Source organism: Lagopus muta, chromosome 2 (assembly GCF_023343835.1).
Source record: "Lagopus muta isolate bLagMut1 chromosome 2, bLagMut1 primary, whole genome shotgun sequence".
NCBI lineage: Eukaryota > Metazoa > Chordata > Aves > Galliformes > Phasianidae > Lagopus > Lagopus muta.
Window position 1 is genome coordinate 54,800,214 of NC_064434.1, and position 27,203 is coordinate 54,827,416.

At 36.3% G+C, this 27,203-nt stretch overlaps 1 protein-coding gene across 2 annotated transcripts in view; it reads right to left on the reverse strand.

Moving 5' to 3' along the window:
* Window positions 1–26,597, reverse strand: part of HBS1L (HBS1 like translational GTPase) — a 64,536-nt gene extending 37,939 nt beyond the window's left edge. Inside the window, exons 1-5 of one of the 2 annotated variants that reach the window (XM_048936738.1) lie at window positions 26,152–26,597; window positions 23,505–23,570; window positions 22,188–22,325; window positions 18,617–18,811; window positions 17,801–17,974 (exon numbers count right to left, since the gene is read on the reverse strand). In XM_048936738.1, the coding sequence (XP_048792695.1) occupies window positions 17,801–17,974; window positions 18,617–18,811; window positions 22,188–22,325; window positions 23,505–23,570; window positions 26,152–26,194 (616 nt within the window). In that variant the 5' untranslated portion in view covers window positions 26,195–26,597. The remainder of the gene's footprint in view (window positions 1–17,800; window positions 17,975–18,616; window positions 18,812–22,187; window positions 22,326–23,504; window positions 23,571–26,151) is intronic. The other variant, XM_048936735.1, reaches the window with a different exon arrangement.
* Window positions 26,598–27,203: the final 606 nt, after the last annotated feature.

Consider the following 27,203-nt stretch of genomic DNA (forward strand, 5'->3'; position numbering starts at 1 on the left):
GGCCCAAAATGAGTATGTAAAACTGAAAGTACAATATGTACATTCTATTAAAATTATAATTCCCCAAAATAACAAACAGCAACATCAAGGTTTAATTCTTAATTAATATTATAATGCCAGAGGATGGTGCTATTTGCTTGCACATCCTCCAATTAATTCAGAAAAAAAATGTCATGCCTTTTACACACACGGACATTCTTGATGATTGTATTACAGGACTGTCAAGATTTTACTAAAGAAAACTTTCCCAATCCACAACTTCTATTTATGCACTAAAATATCTTCAGTAAGAAGCAGAAGTTAACTATAAGGAGAATAATAACAAGAGAACAACAAACTGACAGTACACAAAAAGTAGAATCATCTTGTATTTGTTCACTCTTCCACAACTTCTCTACAAACTTTCCCCAGAAGGTTAATAATGCGTTCTCTCAAAGCATCAGAAGAGACTAAAAAAACCTAAATGTTCAATATATAAAGGTGAAACAGTTCAACTACTAAAAACCATATATCTAAACATATACAGTGTCCACAGCAAACTGACTCACAAATGCATTTAATTACACAAAGTTACTGCATACAAGAGTGATAACTCACTGACTTTTGTATTTGTGCTTGCAAGGCTATGCTAATTTAACAGTAAATCCTCAGAAATGTACCATTTTTTTAATTCGTATTTTTAAAGGCAAAAGATGGAGGTACTTTACTTACACATTTTACAAAAAGTCAGCAACAGACTCCAATTTTTAAAGCTTTACCTATAATGAAGATGAAAGGAAGTTACAGAATTTATTAGAATTTCACTAAAGGTCAACTTAGAGATAGTAGGAATGGTGATATGGGCTTGTCAATAGGAATGGAGCTAAGAAGATGGGAGAACATTGTGTGGAATAAAGGTATTTCAACAGTTTTTGTGTTGTGACAAAATTGATTTCTTGAATATCCTCATCATGCTACCACTACTCCACAGACAGAATGAAAGATCTCCCCAAACCTGTAAATTGGGCATATCTCTGGAATTGGGTAAAACTAGGCACGAAGTCAGCAGTTAGTAATTGACAGAAACTTCTTACATACCATACCATCAACAACATAGTATGTGTTCAGAACACTGACTCACTTCTTTATCCCTTCACTTTGGCAAGCTACAATCTTCAAATTTATAAATTATTCTACTATAAACTCCTAAACAGATTTGGACATAAGCCTCAATGGAAAAGAAGACTATCTTTGTAGGAGAAGCTCAGTATTTATTTATATTTGTAACTCGCCTCGAATTTTTGGTACAAATATTTAAAAGCTAATTAAATTAATTTTTTTTTGCTGTGCAACAGATGGCAGCAGAGGGGCAGTCAGACACAACGGCATCTGACACAGAAGTGTGTGTGAGGCAAATGTGTGGAACTGTATTACTCTGTGTGGCAGAAGGCGGCGATGATTGCCTTCTGCTGAGATATAAACGTTATGGAGCAATATAAGATGACAAGAAGGAACACTATCTCACCCCTTCCATTGACCAGTGATGGCTCAAGAGGAGCACAGTCTCCACCAGGAAAGATATTGCTCCCACAGCTGCTAACCCTTAAATGAGGGTGAGGAGAGGCAAACACAGGGTCCATCCCTTCCAGTCACTCAGGTGCACAGCTTGCACCTGAGCTCACTGGGTTAGCCATGTCTTCTCATCTGGTTCTCAATCACTGGTTCAGGCTGTGACGTGGCAATTCCACTGCATCTTCCACGTGGAAAAAATTGCACGCATTGACAGTGATTAACATTTGCTAAGCACTGATGAAGACTAAACAGTGGGTGTGAGCACAGTAAGGCGGTGGGTGGTACATTTCAGCCGTGACAACAGAGACACTGGGTCACCTCTGCTGGTACAGATTTTTACGAGCACAGCACGCAGGCTCTTGTTCCTCATTAGCAAAATGCATAGCTCATGGTGGCTGTGCTGAGTGTTTCGTAGCCAAGAATTTGCTTTAATAAATTATTGTGTTATTGTGCTCTTTGTATCTGTTGTAGTTTCCATGGAAATAAATAGGAAACAATGCTTTTGGAGCAACCTATATACACAAACATTAAATATTTTCACCAAGCAGTAAAGCAACTCTCTACGATGGAAACTACTACTAGACAAGAGAACGTAAACAAGAATAGTTAATGGTAACAAAAAAGAAAAACAAGAACAATGGCATGGTGGAAGCTACTGTGCTATCGTAAGCCCCAAAAAAGGATCAGTAAAAGATATCATTGTGGCCGAATAAATTAGACACGGTCATTTTCCCAATTATTGCAAAACAGAAGCTGGAACAAAAGGTATGCTTAGTGCGTGCATTTCTTTACTACTTTAATAAATTGAGGAAACTGACACAGAAGAAGCTGACAGCATCTACAACAGTGACAACCAGGATGCAGGAAGACACGGCCATGTGAAGATGAAAGCAGTAAAAGGTAAAACTGGACTTCTAAAAATCTGCCCGTTTTGAGAAAGTAAGTTCTATGCAAGGCCTTCAGATCAGTGAGTAAGATATGCCTGCTAATCTGGATGGAAAAAAGCTCCCAAAGGCACGAAAAAAATGAAAAGGGAAACAGGAGACATCATGCTACCACTCATGGCAGGTGCTCTGATGTTAAGGCAATCTTGCAGAGTAGCATCTTCCTATGAGAATCTAAGATGGTGGTCATTTCTTTCAGAACAAGTATTATCTCTGGATGCCACTTACAGTAAACAGAATTTTTAGAGAAAAAAAGATATGCTTACGTGAAATAATGATGCTGATGAAATGATGCATATAGATGAATAATGCAAAAGGGTCTTCACAGGTGATTATCTCAAGCCACACAACTTCCAGACCTAACAATGATAAGCCCCTGATGATGAAAGAACCATACTGAAAGAATAAGGATTGAATAGAAGTACTTCATACATGCTATTTTACAGGATTTTACAAAAGAGCACAGCTCAAAGATGGAATTGTAACTTGAAATCCTGCCTCTTCTGTAATTGCAACCACTCTCTTATACCTCAAACTTAAGATGATACAGGGAATGTACAACCTTATCAGAAGTTAAGTGATGTACTAAGTTGATTGTAAAAAGCAGTGAATGGAACAGTTTAATATACACATTTAGAAGTTACTTTAAAGCAATTATTCTGAAGTGAAAAATGTTTAACATGCTCAAATTTTTATCATTCTTTATATAACAAAGAATAAATGTTAAGAAAGGATGAATGGGAAACAAAAGACATTAAAAATGCATTGTTCTCCATTGCACATGCAAATTAGGTAAATTTAAACATTTCACACAAAATCTGTTCAAATGAAATTTGCTGAGTGAACATACACCTCTTAGAGTACTCACTTTACTTGGACTAAATGTAAAAGAATGATGTAAAACACATGCTTTTTAAAATCAAGTAATTAACAAGGTGTTTTGTATGGTTGTTTGTTTGTTTTTTAACTCCAAATTAGATGCTGATATTAATGAAGTACCTACTCTTTCCATCCCTTCATTAGTCCACAATTTTAGGTTAAGGGGAGGTGGTTTATGCCATTATTCCTTAACTGCAAAATATTAAGCAGTTTTAAATAAAAAAAATAAAACTGCATTACAATTCCTAAGTTGAAATTCATAAACAATGCTTTAATGATCCTTCTATTACTTTACACTATTATTTTATTATTCAACTTAGAACAATTTAAAAAGAATTTTAGGTTTGTAAAAAGTTTTTTTTAGGTAGATGGAACAGTTTAAGTATTCTGTGAAGACATCCAACATCAATTTTAAAAATATAACACCAAAAGAAAACACTTAAGGTTTCCTCATACTAACTGAATTTTGTTATGCCATATGACAAATAAAACAAGGGCCATATGTGTGTGAAACAAGAAGTTTCTACAATACGTTCATGCCCATCAATTTAGTTCTATAGATTACATTTATCAATTGATGACTAATATTAGGGATTAACAGGGATGCACTCTCCCTATATTTATATTAAGTAACACTAAGCCAGAACATCGTTCTATTATTACCCAGAGTCTCATTCCTTTCCTTAAAGCTTAAATTTTCTAACCATGTTGGAAAAACAAAAAAAAGTCAAAAGGAAAAAGCCTAAAATGGTCTGGTGATGTGAGGCACTGCTAAGGATGTCAAGAAAAGCCGTGGATGCCCCACACCTGAAAGTGTTGAAGCCAGACTGAATGGAAGCCCATGGCAGGTGGGCTGGAATCAGATAATCTTTAAGGGCCCTTCCAGCCTGATTCTTACCCATTCGTTATTTGGTAGAACAAACTATCAATGAGGATACAAAAGCGTTACTCCACTTCCATTTCTTCTATAGGAAGACTCCTCAGCTGTCATAACTATACTAGCAGATTTGCATTTCTATTCTTTATACTGGAGTTTAAAGCTCAAGACACAACTCATCTCGTATAGGTTCATCACCATCAGTTCTCTTCTGGTACATTTTCCAGATACTTTAGTGCTGTAAAGAACCTTGTTCATACATGTACTTCCTAAACCCTAGCAACTTCATTTGGGAAAAAAAGTACAATCTCAAATTTGTCCTTGGAAGTACAGAGATGAAAGTTCAATACACTGCACACATACCTACTAAACAGCAACTGTCTAACAAAGACGAATAAAACAGTTAGTAAGAACGTTCCTATTGAAGGCCAATTACACTTTCTCTGAGCATGAAATGAGAAGCAAGCTGATATTACTGATTTATATTTTACTAAGGAGTTCTTCTGGGTTTTGTTAACTTTTCTGTTGCCTCAACCGTCAAGTCAGCAGGCTTCAACATCTACTCACTCCTGTTGCTTCCTTTAATTCTAACTTAGTACATTCCCAAAGCAAACACAATTAGTTTGCCACAGTGCTGTCTTGCCTTCTTCATATAGGGTAAAAATTTGAGGCAGGTCAAAACACAAAGGATGCAATGGTTATTAAAAAAGACAAAGAGTACTGAAAAGTAAAAGCTTTAGTATTCTTTACTACATAAATGTGTTAGAGGCAACACATTTACAGAGAAAGGATCTTTGAAAGCTAGGTGTAAAACTGCTAAAGATCTCAGAATTTAACTTGCAAAACAAACACAGGCTCCATCAAAGAAGCTGGCTGATCAAGCACACTGAATTTATCTGACGTCAAGAACCTCCCACAGTGTCATAGCAAGTATTAGAAAAAAGAAATGACAGAAGTTAAAAAACAAAACAAAACAAAAACAACACATTCACACATCTACCTCTGCAACTTCAGAGACAAATCTCAAGCCATTATCCACCACACTGTACAAATGTTGCTACAATATACACACAATGAAGATGTCATTTCATGAGGAATACACTGTGGATGCTATCAGTGGGTATTTATTAGGAAGTCAGTGAACCTAACACGAGAATATTAAGCTGACAGTAGGGCTTTCACTAACTAACTGAAAAAATCCTGGTATTAGGTAGTAATGTTATTTATCAAGGGAACTGTTGCAAGAAGAAGAGGTCCAAGTCATGCAAAATCAAACAAAATGAAAGCAAGCAAGGCAAAATCTACATGACACATATAGTAACATAGATCTAAGCAGCAAAAGATACATTAAAATCTGTTCTGCATTAAAATTTAGGAAAATATTATAAAAACTGTCCTACTTTCAGTATAACAAACTTCCTAATTTACATAAAGGTTTCCCTTTGTAATTGAAGCCTGTTTTACATTATCTACATTACATTTGCACAATTTACGTACATTATCCCTCTGAGAATTTAACTATTCTCCAGTTTCCTAAGAACTCCTCTGTCCCAAGCCAAATGTATCAAGATCCTATAGTTACCAAAGATAAACTTGATTAAGTCTAGAAAAAAAAAGGGAGACTGAACATTACCATACTCTGAATAAGGGAGATTATCTAGAAAACATGCTGTGTATAGATGGGACATGAAGCACAGCATAGGAGGCTCTATTGTTCATTCATTCTATTGTTCACTGAAACTATTCAGGAGATCAAAACTGGTTTATAAAGAGCTGTGTACCCTAGTCTAGAATAAAACCTGAATACAGTAACACACAATGTGGTTTCAAGTAAGTCTGCAAGATTTATCAGATGCAGGATATGAATGATAATGAATACCAGAAAGAGAAAAGTTCATTTGCCAGTCTGAAGTGCATTTCATTCTACCCAGACTTCAGAGAGAAACCTGTGCAGTCTGAAGTTCTTTTTTTCCACGTTTTCCTCTTCCTTGTTGCAGTGAAAGAAAAGTTAAGACATACACAGCAGTAACTGCATGCACACAGATCACAACCACAACCTTACAAGTTTCTCAGAATACATATATCAAAAAACACAATTAAAATCATACAATAAATCACATTTTTGCCTTGAAAAGCATTTACTTAAGATCTTTAAGAGGCAATTTTCCTCTTTTTTTTTGACTTGGGCATCGAGTTGTTCTTTGCATATACCCACTTTCACCCCCTTACTTAGCTGACAAGCAAAGTTAGTCATTTTCCTATCTATGTAAGCCTGCAATAGGGAAGAGGAAAACATTAAAAATAGGAAAATGTGATTCTAAAACCACAAAAAGGTGGTAACAAGGACTCAAGGAGTACTCAAAACAACTTCAACTTATATTTTTGAATTAATTAGATATAAAGTTTCCATTTAACCTGGATTTTTAAATGCAGTAAAAACACGGAAGAGTAACTGAAGCAACAAGACCAGCCACAGTTCCTCCCTGTTTGTCAACCAGGCATTACATATTCCACAGACATGGCTTTCCTCCATACTGAAGTTACTAGCAACATTATTTTTCAAAGGTTTTGGCTTTTTATGTATGAATTTCTACAGTAATTCTGTAGAGTTCTGACAGTAACTTCAAGATTTTAAGCTTCATGGCACAGGTCTAAGAGAAGACAGGAGGAATCTGGTACTCAAGCTACTTGTAATTGTCAACTCTAAACACTAAAATATCACTTATCATGAAAGGAAATTCAAGGGAGTTGAGATGATTAAAAAAAATGGATAATATTTTGTCAACAAAGGACAAAACATTTTGGTAGAGAGGCATACAAGTAGCGAGTGGGCAACATTTCTGTTGGCATATCTATGACATAACAGAACAGCACACAACTGACAAGTCTTGTAACAATACTGAACCACACGGAATAAAAAAATGTATGATACTACAAAAGCACATTCAGAAGACAGGACAGAGATAAAGTAGGAACTGATAACACAAATTTTACCAGAAATAAAATTATCTGCAGTTTAAGTTACCTAGAATAAAAAAAAACAGTATAAAGTAATTTTTTATTTTCTTGTTGTATTTTAACATCACCTTGGCTTTTGCCTTTTAACTTCATTCCTGAATTTCTACATGTTCTGTTCTGCAGCTCAAGTTAATTTTTCCTTGGTAACAGATATATTTTAAATTAGTTTGTTGCTGTTGTTTAACTCCCACAATTTTGAATTTGATATACCCACACTTCTAACATTCAGGTGACACACTAATTTCTGAAGCTGAAATGCATTGGTTTACAAGTGTGAAATATCACTGTCTTAAGTCTAATCAACAGCTTCGCTTTGAGTACTCAAATGTAAACGTCAGGGAGAAGTTACAGCTTCTGGATTGATAATACAGAAGCTACAGCAGCAATTATTTATCCGTAAAATTGCTAAATAATACATGCTGCAAAGAGCAGATTGCCTCTGAAAAAACACAGTATTTATCCTCAGAAAACAGAGATAAAATGCTAACAGCCAGCATTAAAGTGCTTCTAAATTAAAAGACCACTAATGCAAACGTAATTGCATTTTGCTTCCTATTGCAGGGAAAGTGCTGGCTGGGAATGGTGAAGTGATCACTCTATTACTGAAGAGCTCAGACTATCAACTCAGTAACTCAGAAAACAAGTCTTTTCCCATAGACAACACAAACAAAAACGTGAGACAGATGACTTGATAAAAACTTGTAAAATAGCCTTACTGTAGTCTTAGTTACAGAAAGAATACCTCATTCAATTATGTTTTCAAATAAGATACTCTTCCTTTATTTACAAGTTTATTTTACAAGGTCACAAACAATTCTAGAACAATTTTTCAGAGCTTTGAAATTCTATCATAAAAATAACTTTTTCATGACTTCTCTAACATTTTAGATCTTGAAACCATTACAACATGCATTTCTCCTACCAATCTGCCTGATGATTTTGATTCAGAATGCTCATGCTGAACTAGTATTAAGACTCCTGTTCTCAGCACCATATTTATCCAAACCTGAGTGTGACATACTGATAAAGGACATTCAACACTGACTATTAAGTGTTAATCAAGCAACTTTAAACACTTGGTCCACACAGAGAAAATGTAATATAAGGAGGAAAAAAAAAACCCAACAGATGTACTGGGCCATTTTTCCTATATTGACTTGCAAATGACAATCTTAAGGGAAGAAAACTGTCATTCAGTACTAGTAGTAAATCTACAGATAGATAGTTCTCATGCTAGCAAAGAAAAATCACATAAGAATCCGCCACAGAAAACAGAAAAATATATGTTTTACCAAAACTGGCAGTGGAGAATGGATTACCAAACGAATTTCCAATTTAAGATTTTTGAAAACTATGACTCTCAACCAAACCTTCCCAGCACTCCAGCAATCACATCTGAGATTTCTGAAAATTTTTCACATTACCATTTAAGGACACAAAGAAAAGGAAACAATGGCCATCTTTACCATGACCTGGAAAGGACTGATATACAACATCACTGAACAAGCAGAGCTACTGTTTCCCCAAGATCACTGCTTTTTTTCTGGAATCTTAAGCTTCTAAAATAATAATAACCATTTTTAGTTTTATCTAAGATCTCTGAGTTTCCAAGCAAAACACTCAACTTTCACACACAATGCAGCAACTATGAAAATGATTGACTTTGTATCGGATTATATGTTGTGTGAAAAAGCCAAAACATGCTAGTGTTAAAAGACTATAAAAGAAAACTCTAAAAACACTTGGAGTGTCACTTTTTCCATTGTAGGTGTATGGTATGTATAAGGAGAAGCTCAAAGAGATATCTCAAAGGATTTTAAGAAGCTTTTCAATACTGATGACACATTTTTCCCTGAAATAACCCACTTCCTTTCTAAAACCCACACAGTACCTTAGTGTCAAGACTGAATTGCTTCTCCTGAAATACGTGAATACATTTTTCTTACCTAAAACACAGAAGTCTTACATTATCAGTCGTTTCTTAAATCATGGAAAGTAGTATTGCTAGTCATGTCAGATTTCACACGTTTCCATTCAGTAAAGAACACATTCCCCTTGCCACAGGCTGAATATGTGTTGTACCAAAGTATCACTAGGTGTAAAGGGCTCTTATCGGGCATTTGAGAACTTCCGTTACTGGATAATGAGAAAAGCCAATGGAAGTTGGGAAAAATATTTCTTTTCAGTATCTAGGTATAAATTACCAATTTTGTAATGGGCAAAATCAAGGGATTACAGCTAAGTATGGTAAGTGGAAATAAAAACTTTTTGGCAAATGACAGCATATTGGACATCACAATCAAACTTCACCATGTTTTTTTCTCCAAGATTTCTTTGGAGTTCTCCCTAAGATATCAGTTCATGATTTTATTTTTAGTTAAGACTTCCAAGATCACCTAATCACAATAACAGAGCAGAAATGGCCAAAGCTACTTGTCAATATTGGTGCCCAGTTGCAGCATATGAAGTCAGTAAAAAAAAAATAATCATATGTGCTTGGACTGAAAAAGCACCGTTAAGAATCAAAAATAAGCCTTGCTGCATTCAAATGAGTGATAAGAAAAAGCTATTTACATTAACTCACTTTGTGGTAATGCTTGTGAGATTTCCATTTTCTTCTGGCGTAAGGCAAAATTGAAAGAAGATATTTACACAGAAGAGTCAAAGAATGAATTCTAGAAAACTGTTAAGACAAATAATGTTAAGTAAATGCAAGCTAAGCATCTACTTGTTTTGCTTGTGGGTCATATTCTTGAAAATGTCCTGTCTTCATATCAACAACCTGAATACCTGCATTATTAATAAAAATCAGAAATCAACAACAAATGTCAGTGAATAAGTACTTGCTAAAAAGTAGTATATAATAATACCTAAATAATAAAAATACTTGCTATAATATGGTATGATAAATATACTATTAACAGACAAAAGAGAAGCAATACAGTTCAACATCTAGAAAAATAGACCTACACTCTATTCCTAGATTATCTGGCACATCATGAGTAAGGCTTTTCAGCTTCCTGTGCTTCACTTCCTATTTAGCCTTTTTACTGTATTCCACCAAATATTTATACATATAACGCTATGAAGGCCCTGTTCTACCATGATACAAAATAGCCAGTCCCCCACACAGATAGTTCAACTATGACAATGGCACTCATTTGAAAAAGATTCTTCCTTTCTACCCCAACGCCAAGCCAAACATGCTCAGTTCACAGTATTTTTTTTAATTTCCTGCAAGGAGTGCACATTTACAGAGATTTGACCTCCTTCTCACTCACACATCACTAAAACCAAAAATCTTAGTGTCATAAAGTGGTTAACAATTCCGTTAACAGTGCCTGAAATGGAATAGAATCTTGCTCGCTCACCAGTATCTGTATTTGTTCTGTAACTCTAACGAGGGTAACAAGAGATGAAAATGTAGTTTAGACAGAAAAAGCAAACAGAAATGAAATGAGTATGTACAGAATGCACACCTTTTTTGACTAAGGCACCATTTTTACATAAATATTTTTGAGAAATTTGAACTTCTAGAGAAGCCACTCTGAGAGCAACCATATTGCAACAGTGCACTTTCACAGTGTAATCTGAGCAGGACTAACAGCCACTGCTTAGAAAAAAATGGACACCTGAGCAGTGTTACAAATATGACAAACTTCATTGCTTTAAGAAAATATATTAAGATTTCATTCTTTGATTTCATAGACCCAGAAACTCAATATAGCCAAATTAAATACTAAGATCCATCTTCACCTACTACTAGCTTGACAATGAATAAATACTTCACTAGTAAAACTCTTCTCCAGAACATCCATATTCCTACTGTAGAAAGAGTCTTCACTAATCTGAAATTCTTGAACTGCTCATGAAGCATGAATTCTCATTAAAAACACATCATTTTAACCTTTGCAATCCACAATTTTACATGTTCTAGCCACCTTCTAGTCACTTTACCACCAGAAAGTTGTAGAGAAGGACAATGAGTTATTCTGTAAAGGAATAATGACGCCAACAGAACTACAGACATACCTAAGAAGTCACAGAGGCTTAATTTTAACAGGCCATTTTTAAGTACGCAATGTAATGTTTCCACAAACTAAATAATGTATATTTCTCTAATGACAGACACCAGAAACTTATAAAGAACTTCACAAGAATCATTAATTTCAACAATCACCTAAAATCACACAAACTGAGTTAGCTTTGACTTCTGGCAACGGAAAAAAAAAGAAAAAGTACTTTAAACTGTGTAGATAAAAGAATAATTTAGTTGTACAACATAGTAATATTAAAATACAGACCCCATTCCATCTGAACTGCCCCATTAAGATAGCAATTTGTGAAGCAGAAGAAAGCTCCCTGAAAATAAATAACACATTCATTGGCTTTGGATTTTATTTCATCTCTGTTTTCTAGTACAGAGTAAATACATCTGTTTCATATGAAAAATGATTCTGTTAACCTCCCTACTTAAAATGCTGTAAGGTCAAAACCATTAGGACACACAGAAGTATATGCAAGTTAAAGCAGTGACATTTCCTCATCATCTGAACATACGACTGAACTTCATGAACTGAACATAAAATCTACTTCAGAGCTTGCCAGCTGTCTGTATTTCTTGTAAATAAGAGTTACCAATAAAAACTATCTCAGTTTTCTAAGAAAAAAAAAAAAAAAAAGCAGCAAACCCTCACCTTTTCAGTACTTTGTAATTCACAGAGTAAAAATAAAATTCTTAAAGCAATGAGATTGGGTGGGTTTGTTGCGGTTTTTTTTCCCCCTCCCTACCACAACTCAATGTTTAATACAAAGACTGTTTTTACAACAATTTTAGAAAATTGGGCACTTTAGATTTCAGACCTCACTGTGTATAGAACTAAGCTGCTGTCTATATATAACATACTGTGATAAACTGTACATACTCCATAAAAAGAATTCATATCCTATCATCTTAGAACTATTTTGAACAGCTAGTCATTTCTGCAGAAGCTTCTCTGAAACTTTCTGCATAAGTGCTGATTTTTAGAAATGGCTGATTAATGAAAAATGAATTTGAATCACATGATTGGAGGAAAACGTCAGAACAAAAACAGCAAACTCCACCCCTCTGCACCAACTGGTCTCTTCAAAATATTATTGTACAGCAGTTCCAGAAACTGAAGTACCTTGCTGCTTTTTAGGATCCCAAGAATTGTCTGAACAATTCGATTAGAAATTACTCAAATCGCAATTTCTGAATTAAAAAAAACAAATAACAGTAATGTGAAGTTTTGATCTCATTGTTCTAAAATTGGAATTTTCTGCTCCTAACATCCTACAAGCTGGGAGGGAAAAAAAGCACCAAATTTTGTTGTGATAAAAAAAAAAAAAAAACAGGTAACTATTATTACATTAAAAAGTATGCAAAAGCAATCATTTTTATAATCCTACTGGGGGTTATTTTCGTATTCTTCTCTCATTTTATTTTTACTTTTCATTTGCCTTGATTTTCCAAAATAGGTTCTAATAGAAATCAAAGTCAATTCACACTCGTTTTCCAAAGCATGTTCTGGTAAAAATCAGCTAGAAAAAGAAACCCAGAAGAGGTAAATGGAAGAGATACTCAGAAACTTTATTTAGTGGTCTACTGTAGTACCTTCTACCATAACAAAGATCTAGAAAGCTAGTATTATTTTGTGCCTTTTTCCTCTTTCACTGATACCCCTTCATTTTTAAGACCCTAATATGGTTTTAAAATGCTATCAAAATTATCAACATAACTTCAAACACCTGTTTCGAACAAAAGCAAATTGGAGCCTGAATATAGTATCTGAAGCTGTATTAGCATGTGTCAGTTTCTGCCCTATTTTCTCCAAGGCAATCTTTCATTGAAAAAATGATGCCTGTGCATATTTAGGCATGAATTTCAGTGTTCCCACAACAGAAGCAATTACAGAACATTTAATCACCACTGTAATTGTATGAAGAAATTAACAAGAAACTGTAATTAAGACTGCATTTTCAAATATGCATTTTATTTAAGCATATAAAGCAATATCCAAAACATAATTTCATATAAAAAAATCAGTATCCACTTAATTAAGAATAACGTGCAAAATAAATTTAATGTATGCAACACCTTAGAAATATACAGTCCAAATACCAGAAGCCATATGTCTACGTAGCTTGACATTATCTTTCACATGTTCATATGTCAACACAGACACAAGTACTTTACAATGTTAATGTGTATTCCAAAACAAATACAACTAACCCATATTAGACAAAAATACACAGTAGCTGCAATTTGAAGGGAAAAATTATATATACACACCAGTGAAATAAGATTATTTTAAGCATAACACAGGCAGAAACAGAGTTGTTATACACAAATGCCATATACCATTATATTTATGGAGTATTTTAAGAATATTAAATCTATTACTGATGAAAGAAACCTGGTTCTCATTAACAAGATTAAAGAAATTAAGGAGTAACAACAAAGCATACACAGTAACACCTTTGGTTTAAAAAAAAAAAAAAGTAAATTTTTGCAAGTGTTGAAATTGCCTCTGCTGAAAATTAATTGGAAATCAGATTTATTCTTCATTTAGGCATCCTTTTAGTGCCCAGCCTACAAATTTGTATTAATTTAAGCCTCGTTTCAGGATTCAGAATTACAGGCTGAAGAAAAATTCCTCCCCCACTCCTTATGCACAGAAAAGCATGCATTGTTTCTTCAAGATCACTGGCAATACTGAGATACATGCAAACAAAAAAATATTTATACATGAAAATTTAGCTACCAAACAATATTCAAAGGTTTTTTTTATTAAGATATCAATTCTATAGTAAGAACCCCAATAAACATATGATACTGGCCTTGGGCTTCAGTCACTTATTCAAAGTTTCATTTGCATGAAACCCATGGCAAAACTGTTCTAAGTACTACACATTGCCACCTACTTCTTGCACATGCTTTCCAAATGCATCCACAGTTATATACTTCCATGTATGTCCCAGTACTCAGCTCTAAGTTTATTACAAATGCTAAGAAATTTCAGGCAAAGAACAGTGGACAAGAGATTGAAAAAGCAGACCAAAAACAATGAAAAGTTCAACACAACAAAGATTTAGAGGGAAAAAAAATCTTACAAGAAAAATTTAGAAATGTACACACTAGAAATCTCTACCTAGCCCCATGAGTACATGGAACATAAGAAAACAAGGAGATCTCCAATATATAGCCAGGCATGCCTTCAGCAAGCTTTCCACTATTACTTCACATACAGAAATTAAAATTTATCTACTAAAAGAATATAAACCATCAAAAAAACTTGCTAATTTTAGCAATAAATTCTCCAAATAGGACATTTTGCCTCAGTGGGAAAAATACATCTGAACTTTGTAGAAGTGAGAAGTTAGTATTAACTACAGAGAAACAGACAGCTATAAAAGTACAATTTGCTATTAAAACTGATCAGTGAAGTAGTGTACAATCTACCTAGTTCCATCAAGAATATGAATCTAAGAGGGAACAAGAAACTACACGGATGTTAATTTATGGAAGAAAGGTAGATCCTCGACCTAAAGGCAAAGGAAATACAACAATTCTGTTCCTGCTCATGAACTTATGAGAACACAGGGTGAATGCTGGATTATATTGCTTATACTTCAATGCTTTAAGGCACTTGAAACAAGTAAGGATACAGACAATTGAATCTAAAATGTAATCTAGAACATAAACACGTCAGCACTGTTATTAAATATAACTTTTATTAGTAAGAATTAGAAATATGAATGTCATTTGAGAGGTCAGAGGTCAAATTGCTGACAGTCCTACAAAACAACAGCTAGCATCAACCAGACAAACAAGTAAACATACAGAATGTGAAATTTATACCTGAGCACACTGGAACTCATCCTGTTTGTATTTAGAAAAATTACAGTGCAACCTGAAATCAGGAATCAACTTAAGTTTTTGTCCTATCTTTTGATACAACACACTAAATGAAAACCAGATTAAAACCGTATCTACTCTTCTATACTAGCTGCCAAGTTTGTTACAAATAAACATATCACAGTACCCGAACAAATGTATTTTTTTAGTTGCAGCAGTACCTCTATTGCACATTTTGCTGATAGGAATCTAAAACACTGACACTGGAAGTATACCAAAGAATTAACGTATACTAATGTATACCAATGTAAAGATATACACGTCTCTAACTTGACTAACAAGGGCACCAGAATCTGGTCATCAGCTAAAAAAGTCAGTTCTAGATGTCCCAGTTCCAATCTTCAGTGTAAAGCTTTGAAACAACAGTGATGGTGGCAATAGTAGAAAACAATATGTGTACACCACTATGGAAGCTTTCTTCAAAACGGACAAGAGGCAGATATAAACAGCACCTATGCTTTTTGTCTGAAACATTTTCTTCCACTAAGAAAATACACCCATGCTAAAGTTAGAAGCTAGTCCAATGCTCTTCTAAAGGACTTGAAAACAAATGATAGAATTCCACTAAAACTTCCCGTGAAACATGTGCCACATATTTATCTACAAAACAGCTACAGTAAAATCCTGAAACCCATATTCTGACAGATGACTGGAGAATGGAAGAAAGGGAATGCAATTTCAAATGTAAGCGCTTGCTCCCCAACAAATTTGGTCCTATTGAAAACTATACATATCCTATTACAACTTTCAATCAAAACCTGAGGTTAGTGAAGCTTTTTAAAAATGAAGAATTTTTTAAGTATAATAAAGAGAATAGTGATTAACAGCATACCTTACCAGAAGATTAAGCTTTAAGAGCATTTAATAAAACAGTTGCAATCTAAACTGAGGTTTCCACACTCCAAACTACACACCACATAGCAAAACTGAGTTATTTCAAAAAAATAATACTTCAGTGTTCTTCCCCATGAAACATATATACAAATACCCTTGGACAGGTGTTCCAACAAGTCCAAAGAGGTTTATAAGATATTGTATATGCCATATCAACATACTAAAGTTCGAGACTTCACAAAAGTTAAAAAAGTTGTAAGAGAAAATTAAGCAAAAATAAAGATATTCAGTGCAACAGTTAAAAAGTTCACATACAAATTTGTTACCAATCTTACAGTGAGAATCGTCACATCAATTAAAAAAAATTTAAAAACTCAATTCTGGACTGTAAATAGGTCCTATGTATTTCTTTTTACAACGTACCAAGATAAAAACATTGATTCTTTTCTTTTTCCTTGTGCTACTTTCTTGTAAAAGCTTTTTGTTGATTAGCTTTTACAATATCATCAGGAGATGCTGTTTTGAAGTCAAATGGCGTTATGGCTGTTTTAGGAGCAATTTCCTTAGGTTTTACATCTTGTACTTGTCTACTGTACAGGAAAGCTTTATGCATACCAACTGTGTGTCGCTTATAACCTTTTGGAGGATAAGGAAGACATAAAGTTAAAGCAAATGCTGAAGGTCTTGCACGCAGAGCCTTCATCCATGAAAGGGACAAGTCCTGCCTCTTGGAAGTAAGCCCTCTTCTGGTCTTATTTGTTTTACCTAAGCCAGAACATTTTCCCTGCTTTGCCTTTAAAAGTTTTGTTTCGGGAATTAAGACATTTGACTGTTCTATCACATTCTGCTCTGCAGGTGCGTTTGCATTTTTTAAAAGGACACTTAAATCAATGTTTGTTCTTTTAGAGGGCCTCAATTCAGTTACATTGAGTACAGAAAAGTCTGCTTTCTGTTGAGTATCATCTACTTCAATAGCCTCTGCTATTAAATCAGAGAGCGTTAAGTTCTCAACCTCCTTTAGTGGAGAAACTGAAGAGAGGGCTAGAGAAGACAAAGATCCTGTTAACTCTGGCATCCCACTTGCAGTCTGTGGTTGACTTACTAGTTGTGATAGCGATGAGGTTCCCAAATTCTCATCTGAGATACTTGCTGTTGCCTGGGTATAAAGATCAGCCAAAGAATAACAGTGGCTTGCACTGCTTTCCTGGTGCTCCTGAAGTAAGTCAGTCAATGATGTATTTCCAGACCTTAAAACTGGCAACGCAGCCATCCCTGAAGAGGGGCTTTCTTGAGTTCTACTTTGCACAAGTGAAGAAAAATTTTCAAGTTCCTTCTTTCTATGTGCAGTATGGCTGACTTCATTATCAAGAGCCAATTCTCCTAAAGCGCACGTTACGCAAGGACTGCAAAAATTTTCATTACTACTGCCATCAAAAGTTTCTGAGGAAATAGATGGAATACTGTCTTTAAGACTCAGAGAATCACAAGCCACATTCTGCATCAGCAAGGATTTCAAGTCCTGTGCTTCCTTGCATTTCAACTTCTTAAATGAAGAATTTCCAGATGGATTACTTCCTATCCTACAGCAAGCATCTTCACTGTCAGAAATTGAACCTACTACACTTGCACTTTCTGATAGCTGATTCTCTGTCTCATTCATAGGCTCATAAAATGATTCTTTACAGGTATCATCGCTGGAAGAAGACAGAACGAGTGAAGAGGATTTTGATCCTTTCTTTTCAGATGAGTATATACCAGTTTTTTCAACATTAGGGAGCATTTTGCCACTGGCAATTAAGGAATAACAAGCCGAACCAGTTTTGGCTGTCAAATTTCCAACCTCTGGTTTGTTGGAGCTGTCAACATTTTCTACTGCACAAGTGAAACAGTTTTTATTAGTAAGTAATTCTGGAAAACAAAGTAAGTCTCCTTACCTTACAATAGCCAAAAATTTTCAGATGGAAGTACAGCCACAACGAAGAAAGTAGAGAGCAGCATCAAAAAAAAAAAAAAATAAATAAAATAAAAAAATAAAAAAAAAAAATCAAGAAGAAACATGAAAAGGCATTTAATTACAAAGTGTTATTCAAAGATATCTGCTGTTCTACAACTAAATTATTGTTATCTACTGAAATACCTACACAACTTCACAAATCAGCAAAGCAATGTCAGTAAGGACTATAAAGATTCAAGTAGAAATCAAAACAAGAAAGTTACTGTACAAATTACACACACACACAAAAGGTATCACTGTGGAATGTCAGTTTACTGAACAAAGATTGAAAGTACAAGTTAGGACATATTTTTATTAATTAAGTCATACATGAAAATTCAGAAATTTACTATGAAATGCAGATGGTTGCTTACATTCTGAATTTAAGCTGACAGTTACACCAGTGAAACATACTGCTTCCTTTAAACATTTTCAGAACAAAGAAATAGCAGTTGACATCTTTAAGATTTCCAATAAATTGCTAACGCAAAATAATCATCCTCACAGCCTGTAAAGCCAAAATTAACTATATATACAAATGAAACATCTTGAATCCAAACAATTAAATAATAGCATACCTTTTGTCGTCTTTCTTACAATCACAGCATCCTCATCCTTGGTCTTCACGTTTTGCTTACTGTCTTGTGAAAGCACAAGATCCAAAGCCTTCTGTACATCAAATTTACTAGCCAGTACTGCTTGCTCCATTGCTTGGTCTGGTACAGACTCCGCCAAAACTTCTCTCATTTGATCAAGGCATGAACTAAGACGAGCTATAAAAAACAAATTACTGTTACAAACTGACACAAAACAAAGTTCTAACAAATCAGCCTCACTACAAACACCACACATCTGATTAACAAAAACAGTAATAGAAAAAAACAGAGAGAAATACCACAGTAAGAGATAAACCCTTCATAAATTAATCTCTTTTCTTTTCACAGTAAAATTTTATCCCTGGAACCCTGGAGAATATTTGATTCATTTCAAATACTGTAATAAGGAACACATCACTGACTACTATGTTTTTATTAGTCTATAATAAAGTCTCCACATCGTAATACTTTGATGTTATAAAACTAACTGCAGAGTAGAAATACAGGTGATCACCTTAAAATTACTCAAAATCGTTTAGTAAGTTAAAACATGCTGTTAAATGGGTTTCTGTGTTAAGTGTTTACAGGAGCTACAACTTGTATCAAAATTAAAGCAGCGTTTTTGGTACACTCAGGCCCTAAAAATTGAAAAAGTTTAAATACTAGCAAATCCAGATGAATGCAGCAGCTTTCAAACCACCTCTCCTAGAATCAAAAAATATTTTTTGGTTCATAAAATCCATTTTATTTATAATGTATTCCTACACTCCTGAGAAAAACACTACAAAACATACAGGGAAATGAAAAGTTACAAAATTAAATCCTAAAGTTAAAAAATATAAAGAAGTTATTTTCACTTTCCAGGATTTGAGCACAGTTCAAAATGAAAGAAAAGTTACACTAAAGATATGCTCACAATAGTTCAGAAAAAGAAGTGTTTTTTCCTCAGACATCTTTCACTTTTCAATTTAAGTCTAATGACACAATTATCATCACTCTCACCAGTCTTTTTTTTTAATAAATATTTTTGTAATTTAGTAAGCAAAATTCCTCAAATTAGAGTAGCCAATAAAGCTGACCACAATACAAATCCTGATTAAGATAAGTTTCCTAAGTTCTGACATCCCACATAGCTAGAGACAAAAAATTTAACAGGATGTCACTTCAATGGAAGTAATGTGCTGATCTCAAAGATAAAAACCTAACAGAAGAGTATCCTGAACATCACTGTTACTGCCAGTTTCAGGAAGACCATTAAAACAACAGTAAGAAAACTGCAAATTCCTTATTTGACCAACCCCTCGAAGATGGCAACACTGAAAGAACTCTGATAAGCAAATCCAATACCACAGAACACCACACGGTTACTTAGATCAGCTGTTTTGATGCAGAACAAGTACTGGTAGAGCCCTGGACAGTCTCAGTTGAACATTTTATTTCCTGTCAATTAGGATGAATAATCTCCAATTCCCTACCTTGATTACAATCAGTACTCTTGTATTAATGGCCAACTTGTCACACTTTTCCAAGTGCTCTATGATAATACTGAAATAGAACAGATCTTATGAAAAAACACTGCTGAATTCACAATGGAAATGGTTATTGGTAGTTTTCCCTTCCATCTTTTTCCTTTATGTCCAGAATGAGTTTTCTCATTCACATATCACTTCTTAATAACTGACGGACCTTGTCAAAAGTATTATGAAAACTCAGTTTACAGCACTGTCTAGATCACAGAATGGCCTGGGTTGAAAAGGACCACAATGTCAACCCCCTGCTTTGTGCAAGGTCACCAACCACCAGACCAGGCTGCCCAGAGCCACATCCAGCCTGGCCTTGAATGCCTCCAGGGATGGGGCATCCACAACCTCCTTGGGCAACCTGTTCCAGTGCGTCACCACCCTCGGAGTGAAAAACTTCCTCCTAATATCTAACCTAAACCTCCACTGTCTCAGTTTAAGACCATTCCCCCTTGTCCTATCACTACCCACCCTCTTAAACAGTTATTCCCCCTCCTGTTTATACACTCCCTTCAAATATTGAAAGGCCACAATGAGGTCAGCCTGGAGCCTTCTCTTCTCCAAGCTAAAGAAACCCACTTTCCTCAACCCTTCCTCATAGAAAAGGTGCGCCAGTCCTCAGATAACTGCATCTAGACTGGCTCTTTCCAATTACCTTCTACAGCATCACTTCCTGCTACAAAGCATATCACACCTCCAATTTATCATTTACCCATGTATATACATTATCATTGATTCTACAAATTCAACTGATATTAAATTTAGATTTATCTATTGCTCCAGAATTTTCGACAATGTATGTTTTAAGTACCAAATTTCATTTATACATTTTCTATTCATTCAACAATAAAATTTTGTGCTTACTAACATAAAAATAACTCTCAAAATTCCAAATAAGTTAAAAACAAAAAGTTAGCTATTAATATTTAGGAAAGAGACTTGTGAATCCTTTTCACAGAACATTTAAGATATTAGGTAGCAAGTTTGAAAAACAAAAGCAATTATTCTTTACCCCACCTCTCAGTACATGGAACTGGGCTTTTAATATTGAACTTACAGCTACAGCATCAAGTGGAAATCAATGACTAACGGATTCAGGACAGCATCAGATAAAACTGTAAAGGATATGGGTAGCTAATGACATCGTTTCAAGGAAATGCATCACTTCACACATCCCAAATACTACTACCTACCATTTTCGGAATGCAATGTAAGTAAAAGAGCATTCTATATACAAATACTCTTTCTCCCCTCATTCCATTTGTGGAGTAAAGATATTAAGCTACACAGATGTTTGGTCTAAAACAGTACAGTAGTTCTGTTGTTTATATTTCATATCAAATCTAAATATTTCCAGTAAGAAAGCTTTCCTGGTTATAACACTATTCCATATCATGACATCATACAATAGGCTGTTGAATGAAGAGGCACAGTGCACTGCAGAGCTGTACTTCCTTTTGTCTAGCAGTCTCACGTGAGTTCTGACTCCCCAGGAGGAAGATCACTGAGATGTACTGCATTTCCCTAGAGCCTTAATATGATCTCCAATTCCAGGTGACATGGATGAGGGCTTCTTCTGGGAGCCAGCAGCACCGAGAGCAGCAATGCACTTCTGGCCTTCCTCTCTCTCCCATTTGAGTTACTAACTGTAACTCCCTTTTCTTATTATTATCTTACATTCTTCTACTATTGGTAGTGAATTTGTTATCTCTCCCTACCTTAATTGGGTCATTTTTCTTTCCTCCACAACAAAAGAGGAGAAAGGAGTCCCCCTACCCTGTCACGCTTGAAACTGCTACAAAAGTAAAAGTATATTTCAATGTAAGCAAGCGAGATACAAGTATTATACAAAAGGCAGTTACAAGCCTGAAGAATCACCATGGATGCTACTGCCCATGAAGCACGTAGTTCTAACATAAGATTTCAGAATATCAAAAGGTAAGTTGGTTGTGTAAGATTGAGTTCAGACTATTTGGTCTACTACTTTGAATCACGTCAGATAGGTCCGAGTAGTATTATTTTTCTGTCATTACCTCTATCAACTTCAGTCAACTGATGATTGGGCATAAAATAACCAGCAGTATCTTCCGTATCCTCATAGCCATATTCCTCTTCCAGTGGCTCAGCAAATGTTGCTGGTTTGTCTCGTCTTGAGTAGATAAACTGAGCTGCTACATTAGGTAAAAATTCAAGTATTAAAAAAAACAAAAACAAGTATTACTTCCTCCTTTAAAAACAAAAATGACAAGAAAAAAAAAGTTAGGATGCTAAACTGTTTTCACCACAGCGAAAAGACAGATTGGGAAATATCTTTGTATCTGTCCACATCACCTAAGTAATTAACAAGTTCAATACTCAAACAGAAAAAAATATTCCAGGTCTGAAAAATAGTTACTTTCTACACTGAATTACCTCCTATGGCCTGATGTCTTCATAATATTATTCCAAACTTTTTTTTTTTTTAAACTTCAGTGACAAGTAAAAAAGTTAGCATGCAAATAAATACTGCACTTACAGTACTGTACTGTCACACTATTAACTATTTTTCAAGTACACACAAGCTTCATCACTGAATGAAAAAACACCCTATTCCTTAGAAAACATCAAGAAAAGACTAGCAATTAAACTTAGAAACTCAAAATGTTAACATTTAAATCAGGGAATGGGACTACAATTAGTAAAAATATATACCCAGATTAGCTTATCTAAAAAGGATGACAGAGAAACAGACTTTTAAGGATCCAATTAACTCAATTACCCATGGCCAGATGCCACATCACAGATGCTGTGGATTTAGAACCAAACAAGTCATTCACAGAACAACATCAGCTATACTATTTTTAGGGTCTACCTGACTCTACACCGCCACCAAACCCAGGCAAACCCTGAATCTTCTTTCAGAGATGAATACAATCTAGTAGTATTACAGCTAAGTTGAATTCAGCTAGGCCAAGCCACTCCAATCCCATCTTACCTGAGCACATAGCATCACTATTTTTGCACCTATTTTGCCATGTTCCAAATAATCAGAAGCTTATTAACTTCACATCAACTTGCATGAGAACAGCTGCAAGCAAGGGCCAGTGGTGCATCCCACAAAGACTCTTTACCCCATGTACCTTCAAAGTTTTGTAAAAGATATCAAATACCAGACACTGAATCACAACTGTTGCACAGAGATGGATCCTACAAATACTTTTTTAAAGATAGCCAACATTTCAACACCATCAACGTATATCCATAAATCAGATATTCATACGAAGCACATTCTGACCATCCGTTCCCCAAAGTAATGTAGTTGACATGACTGAACACGTTAACCATGTTTATACGTAATTATTTGAACTAACCTGTAGAAGGAGAAATGCAATAATCATCTTCTACTGACTGGCCATACACATCATCATCTTCAAAATCTATCAAGTAATAAATAAATAAATAAATAAATAAGGTTAGTTTGCATAATTTTTTAAATAGAATCATAAAATCATTCAAAGGACCGTGGTTTTTTTGTTCTTCTTTGTAGGGTATTAAGATCTTCTACATCTCCAGAATACCAGAAGTACAATAAGTTGCTGTTCATTTACCTAGGTAAGACGCTCTACTATTAGATGTTAAAATAATACAGTACTTTATTTCTCAGCAGAAAAATTTCAGGAGTTGCAATTCTTCACCATCTCCTCTGGAATGCTGCCCTCATCATCTAACTTCCTTCAGTTCTACCAACTTCTATTCCTAGTGCTTCTCTTGATATTTCTGCCTGACTCTCGATAGCCTTAACAAAAGACTGTTCTATTACAATCATCACTCCTGTAGCTCAGATTGGGATTTCTACTCTATACTTACCTATTTCTCAGCTTTCTTTTCACTGACCTATCCTCGTTTATCCACCCACCTTCCAAAACTCAAAGTTCAGCAAGGCAAAAGCATAATTCTAAATTTCTTCCCACTGTAGTTTCAAGCGGTTTCAGCCAAAAAACAAGAATCCTATACAGTTACTCAGAAACACCCATAGACCTTAACAATTCAAATTTTAAAAAAACAAATCAAGAATCAATCATCAGGAAACACAATTAGAAAGTAAATTATTCCCAATTAAAAATAAACACATACCCTGGCATTACATATATCTTGAAAATAAACTTGCACTTTTCACCAAGGACAATGAAATACATAATAGAATAATGAAATACTTTTAAAGATATTGTTGCATCTGCTTAACAAATTCACAAATATTGTTTGCTTCTTTTTCCAAGAGCAAGAGGAAAAAGTAGCTGGCAGCTACACAGAAATCTGGTACTCAGATACCATCTTAAAGGCCGCAGAACTAGAAAATTACAAACAATGTATCCATCCAAAAAACAAACAGAATTATTTGAGATGTGAAAGGTTAATTTTACTCTCAACACAAAACAGGAAAAAAAAAAAAAATCAATGTCAACTTAACTTGCATTTACCATAGACTATTTTTTAAAAACTAATAGAAAACAGTTTAGAGACCAGAGATACGTTCCACAGCATCAACAGCTATTTTGCAAACATATTCTCTGCAGGAATTCAGCAGATTTCAGTTCTGAACTCATTCAGCTCTGAATACACTACCTCAAAAAGAGCTCAAAAACAGAATACAGTTACATGAAGGCTGAAAATCCTTCCTCAGGCCTCAGAAGAAGCCTTCCTATGAAAAGAGACCAAAAACACTGCAGATATTTACTTTAGAAAACCAATAATTGGGCTTAACAAAGCAATATACATACATGTATTCTGAGTAATGTAGCAAGATCGCACGTGACTGCAAAAGTAATATATGGCGGAAGTATACAGACCACACGTATACATACCTATAATTAAACCTGATGTGTAATGCAGCAGTAGAATTTCAGAGTAGCAACAGTAACATAGGCCTCATACGGTTACATCAATTTACAGTGCATCTCAGTAAACTCAGTTAAAAGAACTCCTCATCTAAGTACAAGCACTAAAGTGAGTTATAAAGTTCTATTCGCACAGAGGACAGAGGTCCAGTCAAGACCAACATCTTTGACGACGTAAATACCTATAGAGGCTGAAAAAATTCAGCTCAAAAATTCATGAACGTTGTTCACTCAAGAGGAAGAGCAGACAGGCAGAAATATTTCCTGCATTTTTTGTATGCGACAAAAAGTTAGGCAACAAAATAGCTGCTTCCACGCTTAAGTGTTATCTAAAACACCAGTATAAAGTGGAAGTGTGCCCATTTTTTTCACAAGGCAAGCCAACACAAATAAAACCCTTGAGCAAAAAGGCACAAAGGACAGTTTGCCTGTATTAATAGGACAGGACAAAAAAACGCCACTTTACTGTAAGCTCGAGCCAAATTCTTACATGAGATCTCATTCACTACATGCAAACTTCAGTGCAATACAGCAGAAATATCTGATTCTTCCTTAGACACTCAACTCTATCCTCTAGAACTACGGCTCTCCTACACAGAAGTGCTGCCGCTGTACAGATGTTGTCGCTTATCCACATTATACCATCTGGCTGCACTGAGACTGGGCCCACAAACTTCCAAAAGATTCGAGAGAGGCTCAGTCACACCGATACTGGCTTTAAGCGACTCCCACGCCTCCAAAAGGCGCTCAGCCTTGGCAGCCCCGGGCCGGGCAGCTCAGCTTGCCAGGGCCGCGTTCCCACGCTGACCACGAGGCAGCACGTCGGCGGCGGGCGGCAACGCGGCCACGGGCGGGAAGCGGCGGGGGGGCCCGAGGGGGAGCGGGGCGAGGCCTCCCACGGCGCCTCGTCCAACCCCCGCGGAGGGGAGGGGAAGGGAGCGAGCTGCATTTCCCCTCCCACCGGCCCGACGATCCCCCACGCCCTCACTTCGAGCCGGGCGGTCTCCTCAGGGACCCGCCGGGAAAGGGCTGACGGGTCGGGGTTGCGCGAAGGGAGGGGCTGTCGGCAGGCCAGAAGCGGGAACGGCGTCGGACGCGGCCACCAACTCCTGCTCGCCACTACCTTCGTCGTAGTTGTAGCCTCGGACGTTCCTGTGCCGGGACATGATGGCAGCGGTCGCGTCGCTCGCCCGCTGACGGTGGGACGGTGGGCCTAGGACGCCATGTTGGTCTCCGTCAAGTCGCGCAGAAGCCCTCTGCGCAAGCGCACCGAGCGCACTTCCGGCCGCGCCGCGGCTTCGCGCACGCGCAGTGCTGTCCGGGAGATGCGGCGCGTGCTGATCGGCGGTCGTGGCGCAGCGCGGGGTGGTGGCGAATCCACTCTCGCAGCAGGAGGAGCTCAGCCGGGCGGGACGGGTGCTGGGCGGCCCGTCTGGCTTGAGGTGTGCTCATGGCACTTGAATTGCAATCGTGTGTATATAAGCCATTGAGTACAGCCCAAAATGAATAAACTGCTACAACCATGTTCACATGTATAAACATATGTATTTAACCTGACTGAATCTCAGAGCGGTCACATCTGTTAAGACAGCATAGCGTTCTGAGTTGGCCTAAGTTTGCTGAAAGGAACACTGACCCGAAAATGTTTTCTGTATTTGTGCAGTATGACAGTGGTAGTGTCAGAAAGGCATTTGAAGCACCCTGCAAACTTGCAGCGATGGGTCTGTAGCAGCTCAGTGTGACCTGGCTGCTGGTGACCCATAGCCATTGCGGGCTGGTGGCTGATAAATGGGCTGTACTGATTAGCATGGCTGTTGGTGGTGGTAAATGCTCAAGCTTTGAGTTATTAGGCTTCATGGAGGTATTGCTTTCACTTACGTGCCATCCTATGGTGAGAACCACCTAAAAGCCAGGTCGTGAAGAAATATGCCTGCAGCTCATACTCGTGCTGGGTCAGGGAGTAAGGCAAGCTGGAAAGCTGCAGCAGCAGAGAGAAGTGTGACATCCCTGTTCATAGGCCCACTGGTGCTCCAGGGCCTCAGTGCCACAGGTTTCCCTGCGCTGGAGTTCAGCTCAAAAGACTCAGTTATTTCCCAGACATTTGCAGTTGTTCAGGGACTGCTAGGCAGGTGGCCCCTCCAGTATTTCTCAAGTCAGATGTCTCTATCTTCCATT